At 40.2% G+C, this 25,900-nt stretch overlaps 1 protein-coding gene across 1 annotated transcript in view; it reads left to right on the forward strand.

Annotated features, from left to right (window-relative positions):
• The window catches only part of vps13c (vacuolar protein sorting 13 homolog C), a 624,410-nt gene that overhangs the window by 68,774 nt on the left and 529,736 nt on the right, over positions 1-25,900 (forward strand). The window contains exon 4 of the mRNA XM_039771364.1: positions 9,224-9,319. Within this exon, the coding sequence (XP_039627298.1) occupies positions 9,224-9,319 (96 nt within the window). The remainder of the gene's footprint in view (positions 1-9,223; positions 9,320-25,900) is intronic.

Consider the following 25,900-nt stretch of genomic DNA (forward strand, 5'->3'; position numbering starts at 1 on the left):
TAAATCCAGCCGGGGATGTAAGGATCTCGCGGTATTTCTCACAATGGCTCGGTTGCTTCCCACGCAAGAGTGAAGAGATCTCGTGATACTTCTAATGTTTATAGTATTTGAAACAACGGTGCTCTGATGACGCATCACACGTGCGACAGGTGACCAAAAGGATGGAATGTTAGTAGCAGAGCACTTTTGCTGTTTATTGAAAATGAACTTCCGACCAGAGCCTCTATGAATGTAACGAGGACGGCGAAGAAGTCCAAGTTCTTTAATGATGTGGATGTTAATTCCAGGAGTGGTTACTGGATTTAGTCGGCGAAGTTGTAAACTGGAATAGCTGAGCACCATTCCAACTGAAGAGGGAGAAAAATATACCATTTAGATAATGCCGCAAAATCCACAACAAACGGTAAAGCAGAATTTCCCGACGGCAGGTGAGTAGACACAAAATCTTGATAAAAATCCGTAGAATCCACTGCAAACAATAAAAACAAAGTCCAGACAACAGGTGAATAGACAACAAAAATTTGATAAAAAATGCGTAAAATCCACGACAAACAATACTACAAACTCAGACTCAGAGGGAGAAGCGGCGAACATTCAACGCCAGTGTCCTCTCCCGTCCTCAGATCTATCAAGCTATGGAAACTTGGCACAGCATCAATAACCACTTCATTTGGCTTGAATTTCTTTCCCCCTAAAAATTCCTTAAGTGGACCGAAGAGATGATAGTCTATATATATATATATATATATATATATATATATATATATATATATATATATATATATATATATATATATATATATATACACACACACACACACTGTATATAGCAAAATACCCGTGTATACCACATTGTAAGTTCAGCAGTCCGGTTGTAATATGACCAAGCTGTGCACTGAGATTACTTTTGAGAATTCAACACCTAGTTTTGTCCAGGAGGAAAGCAATGTTGCCATAATCAGTGGCAACCTTTTGTGGGGTGTGTCCCTGAGACTTATTAATTGTCATCGCGAAGCAGAGTCTTACTGGAAATTTGAGGCATTTGAATTGAAATGGGAGATCAGAAGGTATAACGGTGATGCAAGGAATACATTCAGCGTGTGGCGATCTGCTGTTTTTTTGTGTAGCTGCCTTCACACAGCTTCCCTGCTGCTTTATAAACGAACGACATATAAAGCCATCCTCTTTCCTTGTTTTGCCAAGAAAGCTGCCTTTTTATTTAATCCACGGGTTCTCCGCTGTTTTATTGTTCGTTTATTACGATTATTATAGTTCTCTTTATATATCACGTTGTCAGTTCAGCACTCTGGTTGTAATATGACGAAGCTGCGCAAGCTCACTCTTGAGAATGCAACGTATAGTTGTCCAGGAGAAAAGCAATCTTGCCTGAAATCCATGGCAAATTTTTGTTGGGTCTGTCCCTGAGACTTCTTACTTCTCATCGCGAAGCAGAGCTTTACTGGAAATTGGAGGCATCTGAATTGAAATGAGAGATCAGATGATGTTACGGGGATGCGAGGAATACATTCAGTGTGGAGAATCTCTAGAGACAGCGTGTGTATTAACTTGCGGATTTTTCTGTGAGTATTTGGTGGCAGCGTGACAAAGTTGCTTCTGCAAGACCGCGTTAGCTGCGGAGCTCAACTCAGAGCGAAATGAGGTGAATGGGAGGGGAGAGGATGACATCACTCCCCCACCCATCTCAACTGTCAATCCCCCCACAAACACAGTTTCTCTGAATTTGCATAAGCACAGCCCTTCACCCGCAATTTTAACTTTGTTACAAAGTGATCAAAACTCTCGTTTATACCCTGCGTCCTCTCATTAAACTTGTATCCCGCATTAGTCGTGGGCATGACAAACGCCAGCGGCAGCATGTCTATGAACTCAATTTAAACTTTAGGTTTACACCGTGCTTTGTTTCCGAAGTAGCTGCAGTCATGAATATGCTTGTATGCATCACTGTGCATGAGAAACGGCAGTGGGAGCGTGTCTATAAACTTAATTTAAACTTACGGTTTACACCATGCTTTTTTCCGCAGTAGCTGCACTTATGAATATGCTTGTATGTGTCACTCGCTCGCTTCTTATTGTTTCACTGCCTTCTCAATTGTATAATGCATGTTTTCTTCAGCGCTTTTTGGAGCTCTTCCTTGTTTTCTACGTACTGCGCTCACAGTCAGTGCACGTGTTTACGTGGGAAGCGTGATGATGTCACACGAAACTCCGCCCCCCCACGGCCATCGAGCTGAACTCCATTACAGTATATGGAGATAAATAGGTTCCAGTTATGACCATTACGCATAGAATTTCTAAATGAAACCTGCCCAACATTTGTAAGTAAGGTGTAAGGAATGAGCCTGCCAAATTTCAGCCTTCCACCCACACGGGAAGTTGGAGAATTAGTAATGAGCCAGTGAGTCAGTGAGGGCTTTGCCTTTCATTAGTATACATATACATATATATATATATATATATATATATATATATATATATATATATATATATATATATATATATATATATATTTCTTCTAAATATATCTCTATATATAATCTTCATTTGGATCTTGATCTTTGTTTGCCCTTGAATGAATTAGAAGAAGAAGCACTAGATGGCAGTAGAGAGACAGCTAAAACATAGGCATTGCATTAAGAATCTCCTCCAGGCTTATACTACTGAAGACTGTAGTACGCCAGTCACACCTCAAAACACAGACATTCAAACTAAACAAATTGTTGTGCTTTAAATTATCTAAAGAGATCTTCATTTAGATCTTGATCTTAGTTTATCCGCTAAATCCATACATGCGTAGACCACCTTCCAATTTAGTACGCTGTTGTTACTCACGGATGTCAACAATGTGCCGGAATAACGAAAGACGTGGTGGACAGTGTTAGGCTGGTTAGCTTCTGAGGCTGGGTTGTGAATGAGATTGCCAATGATAAAAGGTACGTGCCTATGTAACATATGAATGAAAGACAGACAGTGGGTAAAATGAATGACAACGTAACAGCATGTTCCGGAAATTATTATTGTTGCGTTGTAGCCGGCGAGTGCACCGCGTCTCACAGGGGCTTGCTCACATGTCAGTGAAGTGATCCGTATTTATGCTTTAAAGAGCCTAGATACCTATGTGTCCCCCTTTTATAACCATTGTTCCATGTTTATTGCCTTACTCTTTGGATTGCCATAAAGCAACTTGTGAGATCGGAGAAAGGTTGAGAAGAGATCGTGAGAGGAAACGACAGTGTCGTGAAAACGAGACGGACTGTGAATGGACAGAAGCAGAAATGCTCCTATACCACCACATAATTATGATTCGGATAGTTATTCTGAGTAGGCCATTCCTATCAAATCAATATCCAATATTCTTTTGTAATTTTGTTTCCCTTATAAAAGATCATAATGATGTGCGACGAAGGGCCCAGTTCACGACTGGCAGCCGCGTTTAAACAGGGAGCTCTTAACAGACAACTTTAACACGCGCAACGTAGTTGGGCGCACATGGCTAGTATACAGTGCATCTGGAAAGTGTTCAGAACGCATCACTTTTTCCACATTTTGTTATGTTACAGCTTAATTCCAAAATGGATTAAATTCACTTTTTTCCTCAGAATTCTACACACAACACCCCATAATGACAACATGAAAAAAAATTACTTGAGGTTTTTGCAAATTTATTAAAAATAAAATCACATGTACATAAGTATTCACAGCTCTGAAACACAAAATTGAGCTTAGGTGCATCCTATTTCCCCTGATCATCCTTGAGATGTTTCTGCAGCTTAATTGGAGTCCACCTGTGGTAAATTCAGTTGATTGGACATGATTTGGAAAGGCACACACCTGTCTATATAAGGTCCCACAGTTGACAGTTCATGTCAGAGCACAAACCAAGCATGAAGTCAAAGGCATTGTCTGTAGACCTCTGAGATAGGATTGTCTCAAGGGACAAATCTGGGGAAGGTTACAGAAACATTTCTGCTGCTTTGAAGGTCCCATTGAGCACAGTGGCCTCTATTATCAGTAAGTGGAAGATCAAAACCACCAGGACTCTTCTTAGATTTGGCCGGCCATCTAAACTGAACGATCGGGAGAGAAGGGCCTTAGTCAGGGAGGTGACCAAGAACCCGATGGTCACTCTGTTGGAGCTCCAGAGGTCCTCTGTGGAGAGAGGAGAACCTTTCAGGACAACCATCTCTGCAGCAATCCACCAATCAGGCCTGTATGATAGAGTGGCCAGACGGAAGCCACTCCTTAGTAAAAGACACATTGCAGCCCGCCTGGAGTTTGCCAAAAGGCACCTGAAGGACTCTCGGACCATGAGAAACAAAATTCTCTGGTCTGACGAGACAAAAATTAAACTCTTTGGTGTGAATGCCAGGCGTCACGTTTGGAGGAAACCAGGCACTGCTCATCACCAGGCCAATACCATCCTTACAGTGAAGCATGGTGGTGGTAGCAGCATCATGTTGTGGGGATGTTTTTCAGCGGCAGGAACTGGGAGACTAGTCAGGATAAAGGGAAAGATGACTCCAGCAATGTACAGAGACATCCTGGATGAAAACCTGCTCCAGAGCGCTCTTGACCTCAGACTGGGGCGACGGTTCATCTTTCAGCAGGACAACGACCCTAAGCACACAGCCAAGATATCAAAGGAGTGGCTTCAGGACAACTCTGTGAATGTCCTTGAGTGGCCCAGACTTGAATCCTATTGAACATCTCTGGAGAGATCTGAAAATGGCTCTGTGCACTGACGCTTCCCATCCAACCTGATGGAGCTTGAGAGGTGCTGCAAAGAGGAATGGGCGAAACCAAGGATAGGTGTGCCAAGCTTGTGGCATTATATTCAAAAAGACTTGAGGTTGTAATTGCTGCCAAAGTTGCATCGACAAAGTATTGAGCAAAGGCTGTGAATTATTATGTACATGTGATTTCTCAGTTTTTATTATTTTTAATAAATTTGCAAAAACCTCAAGTAAACTTTTTTTCACGTTGTCATTATGGGGTGTTGTGTTTACAATTCTGAGGAAAAAAATGAATTTAATACATTTTGGAATAAGGCTATAACATAAAATGTGGAAAAAGTGATGCGCTGTGAATACTTTCCGGATGCACTGTATATATATATTTTTTTCAAAACATGGCAGGATCTAATCAGCAATATTTTAGAATAAGCTCTTAAAGCACAGAGGAAGCAATTATTTCTACATTTCTTTTTCTTCTCCATTCAGCTCTATTGGCTTATCAAACTTATCATTTTAGGTATGTTTACAAACCTTAAATTTTACTCCGTTGGCCTTGCTCTTTCTCTCAGGGGTGGGGGTCGACTTGTTCTCAGTCCTACTTTTTGTAAAAATTGATTGATTTGTATGGAGTCATTACAATAAAATTTATTAAAAAAAAATTTTTTTTTTTTAATCTTGAGTTCTTCTTTATATGTATGCACTTCCTTCTTTCCTGGAAGGTCAGAGGTATTTTAAAACCAGCAAACAACAAAACAGTGTTCAAATTAAATAAAAGTGCAGTGTATCAAAAGCCTTTAAATAAATAATCCATTAAAATTAGTGAATTAGTGGAAGTTAAAATCTATTTTTAAAAAAACAAGTTCTTTAAAAACAACAATCAGGCTTCGCAACAAGGGAGTTGCCTTACCTGCTGGTGCCACTGCCTTCTACACTGGTCCAGTAGCCCTCCGATCCCTGGCTACATCGGGCTCCATCCGGACCGAGACTTGGGTTCTTTCCCCAGCGGCCAGGGCGCTCATGCTGGGGCTAAACCAGCCCAAACCCTCTACGACTGCCGCTGCCTTTCGACGGTCAGTCATTTTCAATACCAGTCACTCCAGCTCCGTGATCGCTGAACCAATCGGCCACACATACCACGCCCCCTTGCTAAGCCGCAAGCACGGCGATTATTTATTTAAAAAGTGGCCTTTTTGACTTGAGCTGTGAACCCGCTATACCACACTGTCCATTCATTGTACGAGAAAAAGCCCATGTGCTAAATCGTGGATGAAGCCTTCTGGATATGGTTTCTTCAGGAACGTCGAAGAGGTACAGTACATACCTATTTTTCATGTAGAAAAATATTTCTAAAGTATGCATCAGATTAACCGGCCATGTGTCCAGTCCCAAGGTGGCCAGTTAAGAGGGATTGTACTGTATGTATGTAGGTATGTATGTAGCTAGCAAAATGTTTCAATTGTTTGCCAGCCTTGCCTTGTCCACCAAGTGCCAAGGCTCTTAGAGGTCAGGGCTGGTAGAGCACAGCTACAGAGACCAGAGTTTGAGTTATGAAGAGTATACTGTATGTAGTCAGCATAGTCCTTCTGTGTTATTATGGATGGTCCTTCTCATCTGGCAGCTGTTTTGGTTTTAAATTGGATTTGATATTGTCACATATTGATGGTTGCAGACTATGATTTTTGTCATTTGGTGGCTGTAAGGCTCACAACTTACATAACAACAATAGCAATACAACAATATTTATATAGCACATTTTTATACAAAGATGTAGCTCAAAGTGCTTTCACAGGAGAAAGAAAGAGAAAAAAGACCATATATAAAAATAAAATTAGGCAATATTAATTAACATAGAAAAAAGGTCTGATGGCCAGGGAGGAGAGAAAACATTTAAATCTACATTGCTGCATTTTGCCAAATAATGATGCGATAGGGAATCCTAGTGACCTGATGCCAATCAAGGCAGAACAGTCATCAACATTTGTTGTTGTAGAAATTGAACGTAGGTGGGTCACGCATGCACCCACACCCAGATGTCTCAATTTTCTTACTGTGGCCAAGCTTATGGCTGCTGAATTTTACAGAACATGTTGGTAACTAACTACCCACACCTGCAAGCACATTATGCATACAAGTTGTGGCAGCAACAGGGGCATTCCAGCCACCCAACCCAACAGAAATACATGCAGAAGGCACAAGTTCAAAGCACACGGTTTTTATTTTCTTTTTCTCCTGGGTTTGAAACATCTTCCCTGTCTCCCACAAGTCTAGCAGAGTCCCAAAATCACAAGCACCATACCACACAAATTCTTCTTCTCTTTCTTTTTACTCCTCCACTCCTCCTGGCAAGCTTCATCTCCCTCTTTCAGACTCTGGCGCCTGGAGTAGCGGTTGCTGCTTTATAAGGCACGTAGAAGAACTGCCTGTGAGGTTTCAGCAGTTGCTGCAGTCCACCCACCAGGGTTGTGCCCACGGATCCCAACATGGCTGCACCAAACTCCAATTTCCATGGAGCCCTGTGGGAGTCCTAGACACAGCTGCAACCTGGGGGGCTGCCATCTAACGCTCTGGGGAAGGTAATGCTGTGTCCATGCTTGCTCCCCTAGTCCTCCCAGCATAGAGGTGTCCTGGCCGTCTGCCTGCCACAAAGTATTACGAAAATCACAATTGCAAAAAATGGTTTTACCTTTTACAAAATTACAGTGGTCTGGCTTCATGTTTCCATAGATTATAGCATCAGAACAAGCACACAAACAGAATGGATCTAGCCTATGTGTGTTTGGACTGTACCTTCACCTTCAAAAAATTCAAAAACTTTTAACTTGAGGAGAACTTGACCAGGAGAACTTGACCAGTTTCCACTATGGAAATATTGCTTTGTTATGGAGCACTTGTACTTCCATCCATGCCAAGGAATAAAACAAAGTAAATAAAAATATCCCCATACATTATTGATGCTATTTGCGTAAGTTATTCTCCAGTTTGTTTCCTCCCACAGTCCAAAGACGTGCAGGTTAGGTGCATTGGCTATTCTAAATTGTCCCTAGTGTGTGCTTGGTGTGTGGGTGGTAGTGTGTGTGTGTGTGCATTCTGCCCGGGGTTTGTTTCCTGCCTTGTGCCTTGTGCCTTGTGTTGGCTGGGATTGGCTCCAGCAGATCCCCGTGATCCTGTAGTTAGGATGTAGCAGGTTGGATAATGGATAGATGGATGAATTCTCCAGTTTGTCAGCTGATATGAATTTGTGACCAATGCTTCAATCAGATCAAACTCATGCCAACATATTGTGTAATGTTTTTTGGTGGTTGCTGCAAGGACAGCACACAATCTTTGTGTGTTAAGGCTTCCAGCAATTTTAAATGGTTTATTTGGACAGGTGAACAACATTAATTTACTGTGTGCAGTTTTGATCTCCAGGCTACAAAAAGGACATAGCAGAGCTAGAAATGGTCCAGAGAAGAGTGACTACGCTGATTCCAGGGCTATTGGGGATGAATTCTGAAGAGAGTAAAGGAGCTGAGCCATTTCAGTTAAAGCAAAAGAAAATTAAGTGGCGACATGATTGAAGTGTTTAAAATTGTGAAGGGAATTAGTGCAGTGAATCGAGACAGTTATTTTGAAATAAGGGCACAGTTTGAAACTTGTTAAGGGTAAATTTCGCACAAACATTAGGAAGTTTTCCTTTACAAAGAGAACCATAGACATTTGGAATAAACTACCAAGTAGTGTGGTAGACAGGTAAGACTTTAGAGACTTTCAAAAATAAATTCTAATTAATAGCAAAACTATTAAAACTATTAACAGTTTTAACTGTTAAAACTGCCAGAAAAGAAGTGTCATATGAAGGAGGTCTTATTTGTCAAGAGGAAACTGCTATTAATCACATAATTTCACAAGGTAAAGTAATAGTATTTTATAATCTATAAAGTAGACTTAACAAAATATAAGGATATATGGGTCTTTTTGAGGTGAATAGAAAACTGTAGATTTTGTTTTATGTAATGTGAATATAAAGGGAAGTATTTGCCAAATAGTATCATTGATACATTAGAAACAAACAGATTCTATATGGCAATATGTGTACAAAGTATTGTAGACCTAACATTTTTCTTAACTTTTTTGCATAAAAATTAAATAAAAATATTGGTTTATTCACCATTTACCCACAAAATATGATTTAGGATTTGTGAATTTTCAGTCAATGTAAATGTTACAGTAGAATTCAGAAATCTAATCATCAGCTTTGTTTCATATAGGGGACTGGTTTTCAGATTATTTGATTGCGAAATCTTACAGTAACATTAGTTTTAGCTGTCTAGTTTTTGTTTTGCTGTGAAAAACCTAATTATTTTTGTATGACTAAATAATAAACACAGTATAATTTATCTCCGTCCCAAGAGCTACTGTGCCAACTGTACAGATAACTTAAATTATTTTCACACCTCATATTTCATGCTAAGCTTTATTTTTCTTTTTAGGGAAGCTCACATTAAAGATTCCATGGAAGAAACTATACAGTGATGCTGTTGTGGCAACTTTAGATGGACTGTACCTCTTGGTTGTGCCCAGATCAAGTACGTATTCTTTAGTGTCTGCAATGTACATTATTATTTTTATTTTTGTTGTGCTGAGAGCTTTTTAGGACTTTGAAAATGCACAGAGAGAAAACAACAGATGAAAGGCAGGGAAAATCCCCATGATGTACGATGTAAATGCAGATTCTAAACTCATGAAACAAGTAATTCTCTAGAAATCAGTTGGGAAGATAAAGGGATTGTTACTCAGCTATGTATGGCTAGTTTTCATTTCTAATAAAAATCTAGACAATTTTGCCTACTGTGTGGAGACTTATGGAATTACAGTGGAACCTCGGTTCACGACCATAATTCGTTCCAGAACTTTGGTCGTAAACCGAGTTGGTCGTGAACCGAAGCAGTTTCCCCCATAGGATTGTATGTAAATACAATTAATCCGTTCCAGACTGTACAAACTGTATGTAAATATGTAAAAATATGTAAAGATTAAGCACAAATATAGTTAATTACACCATAGAATGCACAGTGTAATAGTAAACTAATGTAAAAACATTGAATAACACTGACACAAAACACCCAGGCTCCCTGCTCAGCTACACAAGCTGGCTCGCTCGCGCTCTCTCTCTGTAGCACACACACCAACAAAGCCCCTCCCTCCCTCCCTCCCTCCCTCAGCTACAGGAGCAGCCTGGCTCACGCGCTCTGTCTCTCTCTCTCTCTCTCTCTCTGTAGCACGAGCACACACACACACACACACACACACCACCCACCCCTATCCCCCCCATCCCTTCCATGTCAGCTGCGTGCTCTCTCTCTCTCTCTCTCTCTCTCTGCGCTTGCTCGCTTGTGCTCTCTAATCTCTCTGTAGCAGGTGCTCGCGCAGCATTTTTTTTAAACTGAGTTTTAAACACAGCAGAAAAAAAAGGAACATCGACCAAATCCAAAGTGCATTTAAAAAACTCACAAGCAACCAAAAAAGTAAGATTGCAGGAGATCACGCTATTAAACTTAAAGCCTGATCAGCTGTAAACACTTTTTATAAAATGAGTTTTAAGCACAGCGGAAAAAAAGGAACATTTGAAAAAAGAGAGCGGTAACATTGCACCTAATCGCGCTATGAAAAACTCCATCTGCAAACACTTTCATGAGTTTTAAGCACAAGGAAAAAAGCGAACATTTGCAACAAATCGCATTATGAACCGAAAAATTAACTTTTGAAAAATCCGTAATACAAAACCACCAAGAAAACTAACCTTGCATGAGTCGAGTTCTGGCATGAAGTGTTTTCCTTCAGGTGTTTTCTCTCTTGTGATTTCTTGGGTTTCTGGTGCTTTTAGCTGTTTAGCTGGTGGGAGTGAAAGCCTCATGCAGCCATTCCAAAAACAAAGTTCTTGTGACCCAACCCTTTATGTTTGCTGGCAGTCTGGCTTTGTTTACATTGTGCTGCTTGAAAGCAGAAGGGTTCTCAGATTGGTAAATGAGTAAACTGGTAAACAGTTTTTCCACCTCTTGTAATTTCTTTCTTTACTTCGATTTCAATTTTCTTCAAAACTTTCTTCTCACCACTCTTCACTTGCTTAGAAGCCAATGGAAGGAGAACAATCAACATAGCTCTTGCAGCAGCTCGCTCGCTTTCTCTCTGTCTTTCTTTCTCTCTCAGGCTGCCTGTGGTGGGGGGATGGTGCGCTAGCACATACAGCCTGCAGATAGGCAGGCAAACACGTGCAGCAATCTCCTCCTCCCCAGCAGGCACGTGCTCGCTCTCTCTTGCGCTCTCTCTCTCTCTCTCTCTCTCTCTCTCAGCTCAGGCAGGCAAGGGAAACTGGCTTGTTCGTATACTGAGTGTGTGGTTGTGAACCGAGGCAAAAGTTTGGTGAGCTTTTTGGTCGTGAACTGAGTTGTACGTGAACCGGGACGTTCATGAACCGAGGTTCCACTGTAATTTTTTTTCTAGCAATGGATTAATCAGAGATTGAAACTCTTAACTGTACTTTCAGTTTATGACAAAATCCTATGTGTGAAATCATAACTGAAACTTTTGACTATGTAAAGAATGAATTTACAAAGCTAAGCACAAATTAATATAGTAGGAGAAATAAAAAGCTAACTGTGAGCATTAACATCAGAAAAACTGGAAAATAGCTATTGTTAAGAAGTAGGTTTAAAAATGTTAAGTGCAAAATAACAGTCTTACTTAATAAAAACAAAATACTCTAAAGATGTGGAAGGCTGATGATACTAGACACACATAAATCAGATTTGCCTTTAACCAAGTATTTAGGGCTAGTAATTCCCATCTAATAACGAGAGTGTTGCAAATATTGTGTTTCATGGCAATTGCAATAAGCAATGGTGGTGTTTGTATGTTTGCCTAAAATAAAATAATCTACTAAGTGTATTTTTAAATTAATATTGTTAAACATCATTCATTTGTCTTTAAATAGTATGAAGTATTCTTGACAGTACTGCATAAAGTACCCAAAAGCCATACTTTGAGCAAAAACAGAGATGCCTGTCTGTAAAATGAAACTAAAAGTTGCCCATGAGAAAAAAACTCAAGTAGATGTTTTAAAGTATCTGATATTATTTGTATGAAAAGTAAAAGTAAATATAGAAAATCTCATTATTTTATGTATAGTCAAAAATGTTTTTATAAACTTAAAATAATTCAGGCCACTTGGTGTGCGAGTTGTATTACAATCACTGAAGTATAAGATGAGTAACCACATCTTGAGAGATTTTCAGCATGAACTGTATGTTTTAATGATGCATATTAATTCTGTGAAGGGGATGCTAATAGAAAATGAGTTCAGGCTTCTTTTGCTTTAGGAAGGAGCTAATACATTCCTGGAAATCATTTTGTAATGTTTCTTGAAGAAAATACCAAATTTAAAATCAATGTAAATGGAAAATTTTTAAGTGTTCTGTGGCCCCAAAAATGAGCACCATTTCTGTTCAAATATTACATAACTATTTATTAGATGGTGATCACCACCTGGTGGTAAGTTGGATCAGATGGCGGGAGAGGTTGCCAGACAGACCAGGCAGACCCAAACGAATAATGAGGGTCTGCTGGGAACGTCTGGCGGAGGAACCGGTCAGAAAGATCTTTAACAGCCACCTCCAGTAGAACTTCAACCTCATTCCGAGGGAGGCGAAGGACATTGAGTCTGAATGGGCCATGTTCTGAACCTCCATTGTCGAAGCAGCAGAACGGAGCTGGGGCTGCAAGGTTGTCGGTGCCTCTCGTGGCGGCAATCCATGAAAACGGTGGCGGACATCTAAGGTTCGAGAGGCTGTCAAGCTGAAGAAAGAGTCCTAACGGGTCTGGTTGACCAGTGGGACTCCAGAGGTAGCTTAGGGGTATCGGCGGACCAAGTGTGTGGCGGCATCGGCTGTTGCAGAGGCAAAAACTTGGGCATGGGACTAGTTTGGGGAAGCCATGCAAAACGACTTTCGGTCGGCACCGAGAAGGTTCTGGCAAACCGTCAGGCGCCTCGGGAGGGGAAAGCGGTGCTTCACCAACACTGTGCACAGTGCAGCCAAGGAGGGGAGAGGGTCTTGTTCGCGGACCTTAGAATCTCGTCTCTGCTATTTGCGGATGATGTGGTTCTGTTGGCTTCATCAGACAGTGACCTCCAGCTCTCACTGAGAGTCAGCACCTCTAAATATGAGGCCATGGTTCTCAGTTGGAAAAGGGTGGAATGCTCTCTCTGGGTTGGGAGCACAGTACTGCCTCAAGTGGAGGAGCTCAGGTATCTCGGGGTCCGTCGTGGTGAAGAGAGAGCTGAGCCAAAAGGCGAGGCTGTCTATTTGCCAGTCGATCTACGTTCCTACCCTCACCTATGGCCACAAACTTTGGGTAATGACCGAAAGGGCAAGATCGCGGATACAAGCGGCCGAAATGAGTATTCTCCACAGGGTGGCTGGACGTTTCCTTAGAGATAGGGTGAGGAGTTCAGTTATCCGGGAGAGACTCGGAGTAGAGTCGCTGCTCCTCCAAATTGAGAGGAGTCCGTTGAGGTTGTTCGGGTATCTGTTAGGATGCCCCCTGGACACCTTCCTGGTGAGGGGGGGAGGGGGCAAGCCAGGAGTGACATCAGCTATAAAAAGAACTGAAATTGAGACTGGAATTGTGCATCTCCAATATCCGGCCTTGACCCAAATATTCAGTCATGCCTCGTTTAGATGCCGCAGTGAGTACACTAACTGAGCCCAGCATCAGCTCTGAGTAAGACTAGGACTTTGCGTCACCACCATCCAACTCTGCCCCAAACATCCTGCATTGTCCCATTCTGTTGGATGCAGTGAGATGTACTTGACATGACTGTGTTTATATCTAGTTCCTAGTGCCAGCACCATGCATTTGAAAAGCAGGGAAAGACCTATTTTAGATAATTTACTGAGCCAAGAATTGTTTATGTAGCTCATTTGTTTTCTAGTTTAATATTAATGTATTAGTAATTAATGTGTCTTTTGAAGATATAGTGAAGTACAAAATGAAAGTAGACAGAAAATTTTATAGTTAAGTATGTTAGAAATACAAGGTGAGACACAAAATAACCGGACTGGGCTTGGGTCTCTCCTGGAAAACCGTCTGGAGGTTGGCTGGACGTGAATCCTAGAACTATATCCCCTCCTACATGCCCTCTCAAACTGCCGACTGGCTAGGTGTATCCTGTGAATAGCACAGTCAGTATTTGCACAGCAATCGCTACACGAGTTGCCGCGATAATGTCGGGTGAAAAAATTGAACAGCAAATCAACATCAAATTTCTTATGAATTTTCTCCTTTTTCCGCAAAGCAGTTTTTGAGTGACAAAAATATACCTGTCTTTGATCATCCTCCCTATTAGCCCGATTTAGCTCCCTGTGACTTTTACTTGTTCCCAAAAATCAAAAGGATGAAGTGAAGACAAAAACAGCAAGCCTGTTGAGGAGCCTCAAGCAAGAAGATTTCCAGCACTATTTCAATCAATGGAAGATACTTATGGAGCAGTGTAGAGATCAGGAGGGGTAGTATATAGAAGATGACGACAATGTTTATAATGCTGTAATTCATTTCATTTTTTTTTTCCAATCTGGTTATTTTTGTGCCTCAATTCATAGTCTTAAAATATACTCACTCATTCATAGTAATGAAATAAGTACATTAGACATATTCTTAAAACCTATGCAAGCATAGTAATGAAATATTTATATAAATATAACTTTTTACTATACAACACATTCATGAAGGACATCTTGGCAATAGTTGAATAAGTTTTTAAGATGGAAGGAAAATAGTAACACTGAACTGGTTTGTGAAAAAAGTCATAACTTTTTATTAATGGAAGTTACTATGGCATTAGGTAGTGAAAAAAATCGCTATATAAATATGGTTGTTGTTGGTATTATTACTGATGTATTAAATGTTTTTAAGGTATAGATGGCAGAAGTGTGCTACCAGAGTTTTATAAAACAAACACAGCAAGGTAATCAAAAAGGAAAGACATAACACAAATTATGTTGCAAATGGGTGAGAAGACAAGACACTTGTATGTTGAAGAGAGCTACAGAATGAGGATGGAGAGAAGAATGTGTTAGGATTCAGAAGCAGATGGCAAGATTAAAACGGTGTATTGCTCAAAAAACAGTAAAGATAACCCTGTGACAAATTAATTTGATCAATAACATCTGGGAGATGTTACATAAATGAATTGCTAAATAAATGAAAGTGTATCCAGTAATGTTTTCTGTGACAAATTGGGAGAGACTGTATGTTGTCTAAAATCATAAGAAATTGAAGTCGATCCTAAAGGAGTGATATCTGATGATATGCGAGTGTAGCTGTGTTGGCTATTTTTGTATATGCATCGGTGTATGATGTCACGTCTGAAGAAAGGCAGTTAAGGACTTAAAAGCAGGATGATTTATGAGGGATGAAGTCAAATTATCTTTGTAATAAGGATGCTCTGATCAGTCGGTTGCCAATCGAAATTGGAAAAGTTTCACAAAACAAAAAAACTTGATTGGTGAAAAGACTGATCAGGCAAACTGATATTTTTTAGCCCCTGCTTTACTAAGCTTTGTGGTAATTTTGCTCTCGGTGCCAGGTAAGTTCCTTGCTAGGGTCGTCCTCAATAGGATCTGTGTTCACTTGCTTACCTACCAGCGACCAGAGCAGTCTGGTTTTTATGCCTAAGAAGTTTACCATCGACTGCATCCTGGCACTGAGGGTTCTCATGGGGTGCAAAGGTGAATATCGGCTTATTTGCAGCCTTTGTTGAGTTTTGTAACTTTTGTTGCTGGATATCATTGCTGGTCTATACCCTGGTAATGTGAGTGCTGTGCAGAGTTGAAGCAGAACCTCCGCATTTTTCCCAGTTGATTCTGGGGTTTGTCAAGTGTGTGTTCTTACCTATTTTTCCGTTCAGTGCTTGTTTGGACTGAGTGTTGGGCTGGTCCTGGGATCCAGTGGCTGTGGGGTGTCTCTTGGTGAAGAAAGATTCATTAATAATGACTGGAGTCAATTGAAGCTCTGATCAGGACTCTCGAGAGACTGAAAGAGGAGTGTGTCTACCTGCAGGAGGAGTGTCAGCCTCGTTGAGAGGTTTACTTACCTTGGCCGCGGCATTCATGTCTCTGTTGACTCTTCCTGTGAAATCAGTAGATGGATTTGGGGGTTATGAGGTCGCTGGAAAAGGGGTGTGTGGTGCTCCTGATATCTTTGCAGTAGGACAAAGGTCCAAGTCCTTAGAATCCTAGTAGTGCTGGGCGGTATGACCAAAATTCCATATCACGGTATTTTTCGAAATTATACCGGTTTTCCCCATTCATGAGTGGATGTTAACCACATTTCTGTGGTTTTCTCCATTTACTGGCTAAGAATAACCTATTCCACTGTCATGAGAATTGTACATTGTACAATAACACATTTTAATGTGCACACAAGTATTAATACAGGTTTGCATGGCCCCATAAAGTGATAGTTTTCAAGGGGGTGGCACTAATGAAGAGAAGGAATCATATTGCATGACAGATGCAGTCAAAATATAGAGCCTTTTATTGAACAATATTTGCAAACAACATAAACTAAAATTTTGACAACATATTTTCAACCATCCAATAAGGCATTTAGACTTAGTAAAATATCCAGAGGTGCTTGTCAAAAGTTGATTGCACTGAACAATGTCTTAGAAAAGGAATAAATAGTAAATATTTTTTGTAAACCAACTACACTTTGTTAATGTTAACAATCTCTGTCCACTGACATGTTAAAATGACTTTTTAAACAACTTTGCCATCATTAAACTGCATAATATTTAAACTAATAAATAATAACAGTAAAATAAATAATAGTGCAACTTCCATTAATAATACTATTACTTCCAAGACTTCAAGCCCAGGTACATTACACAGAATACACACCAAATAAAAATAAAATAAAACAATTGCAACTTGGTTATGACATCTTTACCAACTGAACCATCATTTAGGCAAACTGCATTAATATGGACCTTGCTTTAAGCTAAGCTATATACATACAGTGCATCCGGAAAGTATTCACAGTGCATCACTTTTTCTACATTTTGTTATGTTACAGCCTTATTCCAAAATTGATTAAATTCATTTTTTTCCTCAGAATTCTACACACAACACCCCATAATGACAACGTGAAAAAAGTTTACTTGAGGTTTTTGCAAATTTATTAAAAATGATAAAAATGAATAAAATAAAATGAAAGTAAGTATTCACAGCTTTTGCCATGAAGTTCAAAATTGAGCTCAGGTGCATCCTGTTTCCCCTGATCATCCTTGAGATGTTTCTGCAGCTTAATTGGAGTCCACCTGTGGTAAATTCAGTTGATTGGACATGATTTGGAAAGGCATACACCTGTCTATATAAGGTCCCACAGTTGACAGTTCATGTCCAAGAACAAACCAAGCATGAAGTCAAAGGAATTGTCTGTAGACCACCGAGACAGGATTGTCTCGAGGCACAAATCTGGGGAAGGTTACAGAAACATTTCTGCTGCTTTGAAGGTCCCAATGAGCACAGTGGCCTCCATCATCTGTAAGTGGAAGAATTTCGAAACCACCTGGACTCTTCCTAAAGCTGGCTGGCCATCTAAAATGAGCGTTTGGAGGAGAAGGGCCTTAGTCAGGGCGGTGACCAAGAACCCGATGGTCACTCTGTCAGAGCTCCAGAGGTCCTCTGTGGAGAGAGGAGAACCTTCCAGAAGGACAACTATCTCTGCAGCAATCCATCAAGCAGGCCTGTATGGGAGAGTGGCCAGACGGAAGCCGCTCCTTAGTAAAAGGCACATGGCAGCCCACCTGGAGTTTGCCAAAAGGCACCTGAAGGACTCTCAGACCATGAGAAACAAACTTCTCTGGTCTGATGAGACAAAGATTGAACTCTTTGGTGTGAATGCCAGGCGTCGTGTTTGGAGGAAACCAGGCCCTGCTCATCACCAGGCCAATACCATCCTTACAGTGAAGCATGGTGGTGGCAGCATCATGCTGTGGGGATGTTTTTCAGCGGCCGGAACTGAGGGATTAGTCAGGATAAAGGGAAAGATGACTGCAGCAATGTACAGAGACATCCTGGATGAAAACCTGCTCCAGAGTGCTCTTGACCTCAGACTGGGGCGACGGGTTCATCTTTCAGCAGGACAATGACCCTAAGCACACAGCCAAGATATCAAAGGAGTGGCTTCAGGACAACTCTGTGAATGTCCTTGAGTGGCCCAGCCAGAGCCCAGACTTGAATCCGATTGTACATCTCTGGAGAGATCTTAAAATGACTGTGCATCGACGCTTCCCATCCAACCTGATGGAGCTTAAGAGATGCTGCAAAGAGGAGTGGGCGAAACTGGCCAAGGATAGGTGTGCCAAGCTTGTGGCATCATATTCAAAAAGACTTGAGGCTGTAATTGCTGCCAAAGGTACATCAACAAAGTATTGAGCAAAGGCTGTGAATACTTATGTACATGTGATTTCTCAGTTTTTTTTCATTTTTCATAAATTTGCAAAAACCTTAAGTAAACTTTTTTCATGTTGTCATTATGAGGTGTTGTGTGTAGAATTCTGAGGAAAAAAATTAATTTAATCCATTTTGGAATAAGGCTGTAACATAACAAAATGTGGAAAAACTGATGCACTGTGAATACTTTCCGGATGCACATTAAATAATAAAACTGCAACTTGCAGTTATAATGCTATTTGTGGTGTAGCCCTACGGAATCTTATTAGGGCCACGGTGAAGGATAAAAAAATACGGACAAAGTGAAGAAAAAAAAAACTATATGTCAAGATTAAAGTTGACATTTCCATTTTATTCTCATAGTTTATTTTGTCATTAAATTAGAATGTCGTAAACTAAACTTCATCCTAAAAATCAATGTTTAATTCACTAGATTTTCTCAAACCCCTTCATTAGTTATGTAGCACATTAATTGCTTTAAGTGTTCCCCGACCCAGTTGTTAATTGCTACGCTCTTCTTAAACTGACTTCCTCTTGCACTAAGAGGCATTGATAGCCACACAGAATACATTCACTTCATGATATTCCTGCTCTCTGAAAATGTAGAATGCTAAGATAATTTTTCAGGCTGAAATGCATTAAAACAGGAATTAAACATGCACGGTAGTGAGGTGGTAGTGTTGCTCCCACGCAGTAAGAAGTCCCCAGGTGTACGTTCAGTATAGAGAAATTTATGGCAGATGTGACGAGGTTCCAAAATACTGGATGTATGAATGGATATCGCACAGGTTTAACTTAAATATTGTGTAAATGTTGGGTTCATTATCTGGTGGTCGAAGACACTAACACAAAATGCAACGGATGTTCTTCTGAGTGGGCTTTTTATTGCATGCGTGCTGTCTCTTTCTGACGTATTAAACCTCCAGTTCCTTTCCTATCCTTTTTCTTTCTCCACATAACCCATCGCCACACAATAAACGTCCTTGTGAAATTAAAACTAGTTATAAACTTAGACCACAGAGTGTTCAGAATTTAAAAAAAAAAAAAATCTTTGTTATACATGTTTAATTATGCCTTCCATTCAGGGTTGCGCCCATCCCAGCAAGCATTGTTTGCAAGGCAGGAGGAAATCCTGAATGTGGCGCCAGCACATCACTAGCAGGGTTAATATAGCATAACAACACCCGCCATCCTACATGACTTTGAAAGGAAACTGAAGCACGCCAAGTAAACCCACCAGAAAAGCATGCAAATTCAAAGCAGGGAACATCCGGGACCCCATTGCTGCGAGGCAGCAGTGCAGATTCCACGCCACCGTGCCCCTGCATGATTAATGCATGCGTTAATGCATTTCATCATTAAAGTTATATCAAGTATTTATCATGGCATTCTAAATGTTCAGGGAGCAGGAATATCATGAAATTAATTTATTCTGTGTGCTGTCTGCGCCTCCTCTTGGTGCAAGAGGAAGTCATTTTAAGAAGCACATAGCGATTAACATGGCTCCGGGAACACAACACAAAGCATTTAATGTGCTACATAACTTATTACGGATTTTGAGAAAATCTAGTAAATTAAATATTCATTTTAAGATGAAGTTTAGTTTGCGATATTCTACTTTAATAACAAATTACGAGAATAAAGTCAACATGTCGACTTTAATCTCGACAAACGGCAAGAATAAAGTATAAATGTCGACTTTATTTTCGTCATATTCGTCGAGATTAAAGTGGAAATGTTGAGAATAAAGTCAACATGTCGTCACACTATTACACAGTAGCCAGGTACATTACACAGTATTGAAAAAAATACGACTTGGCTTGCAGTATTATCCAGTAGTGTAGAAACAGTATAGTATAGAAACAATATTCACACATTTGAACATAATGGTCCACATCCGACCTTTTAAATCCAAAGTATCTCCAGACAATAGAGGTTACTACTTTTTCCAGCAAAAGTTCTTCTGTGTCCTCATGTTCAACTTAATCGTCTGCTTCAGCTTCAGTTTCAGAATTTTCTCTGTCCATTTTCACCGCACAATACCTGTACTAATGCATGTATTTAGCAGTGTAGCAGTGAAAAAGGTCCCCCTTAAACAGGTTCCCGCTGCGCCACATTCTGAACATTGTTTAGGCAATTTAAACCGGTGTTGCGGTATAAGAAAAATCTATATTATAAAAAAAATAAAAAACGGTTTTCTGTATGAACCGGTATACCGCCCAGCACTAAGTCCTAGTTCTTCCTGTTTTGCTATATGGTTGCGATACATGAACTCTATCCTGTGACCTGAGGCGAAGTCTTGACTCCTTTGGTACTGTATCTCTTCGGAGCATCCTTGGGTGCCATTAGTTTGAGTTTGTTTCAAATGAGCGGTTGCTCATGGTGTCCCAAATGTGGTACATTACTTAAATTGCAAGGAAGCATCAGTTATGGCAATATGGCCATGTGGCACAATTGCCTGAGGTAGATCCGGCTCACAGGTTCCTCATTGTTGAAGACCAGAGAGGCTGGACCTGGCCAAAGGGATGCTGTGTAACACCTGGCTGTGGCAGGTAGATATAGTTATTTCTGGGGCATAGGACTGGACTGCGTGTCTACCTTGGGGGTTGTGAACCTGAATCCCGAACTGTTTTATCGTGTGGTGGGTGTATCAACGTGCTGACTGACCTGCTCTTTTACGTAAAGTATTGCGGTAGTTGAACCAGCAAACTTCCTGCTTTGTAATGAAAGAGCAAGGAGTGGAAGTTTTTTACCACTGAAAGAGAGGTGACAACCTTTAAAGTAAAGAAAGTGGGGTTATAAATTGGGAAAAAAAAGTAATTAAAGAAGTTGTCCTGTGCAACTAGACAAATGGCAAGAAAACCTGCTTTAAGGAATTCAGATATTTATTTTGTCCTTTAAATTAAAGCAGACACAACTTGAATTTTGACAGCAAGATTTAAAATGGAGCAGCCCACACTTTTAATTGGAAATTTCCCTTTTTATACATGTTTTTTTTTTTTAATATATAAAGATTTGTATTTTTTTGTTGCTCTGTTATACACCATATGTTTTGGTAAGAAACAAGTACTACATAATTAAAATAGTAATCCATATTTTATAATTGCACCTTAAGAATCGTGAATGTCTAGTTGGTACACTGAAGAAAAAACACATATGTATAAATTTAGTAAATGTATATTTTAACAGTAAAAAGCTAAAGTGCAGTTAACAATTTAAAATGGTTAAAACATATAGCTCCATGTGTATTTACATTTAAGCAGCTTTTAATTGCTAATATTAATTGATTGTGTGAGAATATATATAGTACCTTCCAAATAAAACAGAGTGCACAACATGTGTTTCGCCCTAATTGGGGCTCATCAGGTGTATGCGCTTTTGCCACCCCTTGCGGGGATCGAACCTCAGACTTCAGCACCTAAGGCAAAGCCTCAGACATTGTGCCTTGGCGACTAGTTTGCATACTTGTCAGGGTGTATATTGAAGTATTACATGCATAGGTCTGATCACAATCTGATTCTTAGGTGGTTACCTAACAGGTAACACTTGTGGTCAGTTGGCCAGTCAGCAGACGTCTGCCATGCCCACTCAGTTGCGCGAAGCTAATCATAGACGTGATGTATAGTACCTGTCAAATAATACAAAGAGTACACAACATGTGTTTTGCTCTGTATATACAGGTGGAATCCGGTTGTAACAAAACTCATGGGACCATTAAAATATTTTGTTTTAACACTAGAATTACCAGAGCCAACGAAAAAACTTGTAAATCTGTCCCACCTTGAATCCCTTCGCACTTCTCCGTCAGCGTCTTTTGTCTTCTAAATGTGTCGATAAACCCAATCAGCAAGCAGCCTGCAAAATCATCCTTCCCACCACCTCAGAATGGGCAAGAAGTTCTCCCAGTTCCAGCCTTGATTAATTATCTGGGAGTTGAGCTACTCAGAATTGTAAAGGGAAATAATTTGATGTGTAAACACATTGTTAAAACAGAAACTTTTTCATGTTTTAATAATAACAAAATGTAGACATGAACTGTATAATGTGTGAAGGCTGATGGCCAAATATCAAATAAACACTTTCAGAAGAGGTGCAAGTACAATACGACAGCTCCTGTGGTGTAGCAGTAAGATCCACAGACTTATACTCCAGAGGTCGTGTGTTCAAAACTGGCTCCCCGGCAAATTTACCATTTTGAGTAGTGAGCTGCTTTTATTGTTGTTAATATAAAATAAAAACAAACATTTGATGTGTGTCTGTAACAGCCAGTGTAAATTTATAGGCTCTCTATTATAAAAAAATCCTGGAGAAAAACAGTAGGGCGACGATATGTGATCTTCACGTTAAGATCATGGAAGACACCTTAAACATGAGACTTTGTGCCAAGAGATTGACCCAGGACCATCTCGTGATGACGTAGAACATGAGATTTTTGCAAGACACGCCCTACTTACAAATAAATAAGAGCAAGGTCAGCCAGCAACACACTCTGTCATGTTTTGGCTTTGAGCACACACAGATCCAGGGCTCTCTGCGCATATAAAGTGTATAAGGATAATACGTTATAAATGAAATGCAGATGACTATGCGAAGAAGAAAGCAGCGCGGAGAAAAGAGACGTAAAAGCATTGGAGAGACAATAAACAAAAAGAACAATCTAGGTGCAAATTCAGAAAATAAGGAAAGTAATTTTCAGCCCGGAACAGATGGAATTGAATAAAAAGCATGTCCAATCGGGATGTTGGCGCTAAACACATGAAGAGCAAGTTAGAGATTATGAAAGCAGTGGAATTCGAAAGCCTCTTAACGGCTTTGACATCGCGGACCGTAGGGTTCATACTAATTCAGCTTGAGCAGGAACACTCAATAAAACTGAATAAAAAAAAAAATCAAGTGACGGTGAGATACGAAGAAGGCAGATTCACCAGCATTTGTGTGACAGCTTTTATCCATCCAGATGAGAGAATGTCCAGTTCCATTGCCTCAAAACACCACTCACATCTACAGTTATTCCCAGTTTCAGATAAAAAGTAACCGCGTCAGATCTGGGTCTGGGTGTTGTATCGTGATCATGACTGAGAGAATAAAAGTGGAAAAAAAAAAGCTTTATAGTACAAGTACTATAAATTTACACCGGCTGTTAGACACACATCGAATGTATGTTATTATTGTATAATATTAACAATAAGAGCAGCTCACTACTCAGAACAGTACATATAGAAGGCAGTTGGGTTCGAACCGGGGACTCTTGAGTCAGCAAATCTTACCGCTACGCCATGGAAGCTATTGTAACGTCCTTGAGCCTTTTGTGAAAGTGTTTATTTGATCTTTGGACTTCAAGGTTCACACATTTTATAGTTTATACCTACATTTTGTCATCTATACTAATAAAAGGCAAAGCACTCACTCACTCACTTACTTACTCACTGACTCACTCACTGACTCATCACTAATTCTCCAACTTCCCCTGTAGGTTGAAGGCTGAAATTTGGCAGGCTCATTCCTTACAGCTTACTTACAAAAGTTGGGCAGGTTTCATTTCGAAATTCTACGCCTAATGGTCATAACTGGAAGGTATTTTTCTCCATTAACTGTAATGGAGTTGAGCTGGAAAGACGTGGGGAGGCGGAGTTTCATGTGACATCATCACGCCTCCCACGTAATCACGTGAACTGACTGTCAACGCAGTGTGTGGAAAACCAGAAGGACCTCCAAAAAACGCTTAAGAAAACATGCATTATATAATTGAGAAGGCAGCGAAACAATAAGAAGCGAGCAAGTGACATATACTACCATATTCATGAGTGCTGCTACCTCGGAAAGAAAGCAAGGTGTAAACCTAAACTTTAAATTAAGTTCATAGACAGGCTACCGCTGGCGTTTCACATGCGTTCACACAGGTAATGCGGGATACAAGTTTAATGAGAGGACGCAGGATATAAGCGAGAGTTTTGATCACTTTGTAAATAAGTTAAAATTGTAGGTGAAGGGGTGTGCTTATGCAAATTCCGAGAGACTGTGTTTGTGGGGGATTGAAAGTTAAGGCGGGTGGGGAGTCACGTCATCATCTCCCCTCCCATTCATCTTATTTCGCTCTGAGCTGAGCTCCGTGGCTAACGCCGTCTTCCGAAACAACTTCGTCAGACTGCCACCAAATACTCACAGAAAAATCCACAAGTTAATACACACGCTGTCTGTAGAGTTTCTACACACTGAATCCTCCAGGCACTACTTACAAAAGGTCACATTGACAATCGTGTTACGTTATTTTAAAAATCTTTCCTTTTCTTAGCACAAGCACAGCTGAGAAGCTTCGATGCATGTGCTCCATAACGCGTTAAAATATAATGCATTTAATCACACTTTGCATTACAAGCAAAGGGGAGCTTTTGTCAATGCATGATTTCCTGGTACACCCATTACATTGATCAGCGCATCCCGATTCATTTTACCCTCGCACCACCTTAGTTTGAGAAGAAGTATGAAAAAATATGAGGTTAACACAGAAAAACAGATCACCAATTCAAGCTTTATGAATAATCGATTCGCCATCAATAATTGTTTTGGTAAAGCCATCCTCCTTCCATTTTATAATTTTTCCGCCACTAGCCATGATTAAATGAACGGTAAAAAAGTAAGAGCAAAGCGAGGGTGACTTATTTATGCAGGCATATATATGACAGCAACATTCATGACAATGTCAATCATGTTACGTTATTATTAAAATGTTTCCCTTTCTTTTTCATTACTTCTTTAATACACTACTTCTCCGCCAGTGGTAGCTGGTATTTTATATATATATATATATATATATATATATATATATATATATATATATATATATATATATATATATATATATATATATATATACTAATAAAAGGCAAAGCCCTCACTCACTCACTCACTCACTCACTCACTGACTCATCACTAATTCTCCAACTTCCCGTGTGGGTGGAAGGCTGAAATTTGGCAGGTTGATTCCTTACAGCTTCCTTACAAAAGTTGGGCAGGTTTTATATCGAAATTCTACGCGTAATGGTCATAACTGGAAGCAGTTTTTCCATTTACTGTAATGGAGATGAGCTTCAACGCCGGGGCGGAGTTTCGTGTGACATCATCACGCCTCCCACGTAATCACGCAGTACATAGAAAACCAGGAAGACCTCAAAAAAGCGCTCAAGAAAACATGCATTATATAATTGAGAAGGCAGCTAAACAATAAGAAGCGAGTTCTGCTACTTGAAACAAAGCACGATGTAAACCTACACTCTTGAATTAAGTTCATAGACAGGCTGCCGCTGGCGTTTGTAATTTAGTGCCTGCCCATAGAAGGCCGTCCGTCAGCGGCAATCCAATAGCAAACTGCCACGGGTAAATATTCACGGGTGAAGGACTGTGCTTATGGAGAGGAAGATGAGATGGTCAGGGTGGTGTTTGACACAAACTCAGCTTAAACTGCGAGAGAAAGTTTTAAGTGCCAGGACTAAGGTAACATTAAATAAAGCTATGGACATAGCACGAGATGGCACCAGCACAGCTGGGAACCTTCGATGCAAGTACACCGAGTGGCTCACGTGAACTGACGCAGTGCACAGATAAAAAGCAACAGTTCCAAAGAGCGCTGAACAAAACCGAATTACACATTGAAAA

The sequence above is a fragment of the Polypterus senegalus genome, chromosome 12 (assembly GCF_016835505.1).
Source record: "Polypterus senegalus isolate Bchr_013 chromosome 12, ASM1683550v1, whole genome shotgun sequence".
Taxonomy (NCBI): domain Eukaryota; kingdom Metazoa; phylum Chordata; class Cladistia; order Polypteriformes; family Polypteridae; genus Polypterus; species Polypterus senegalus.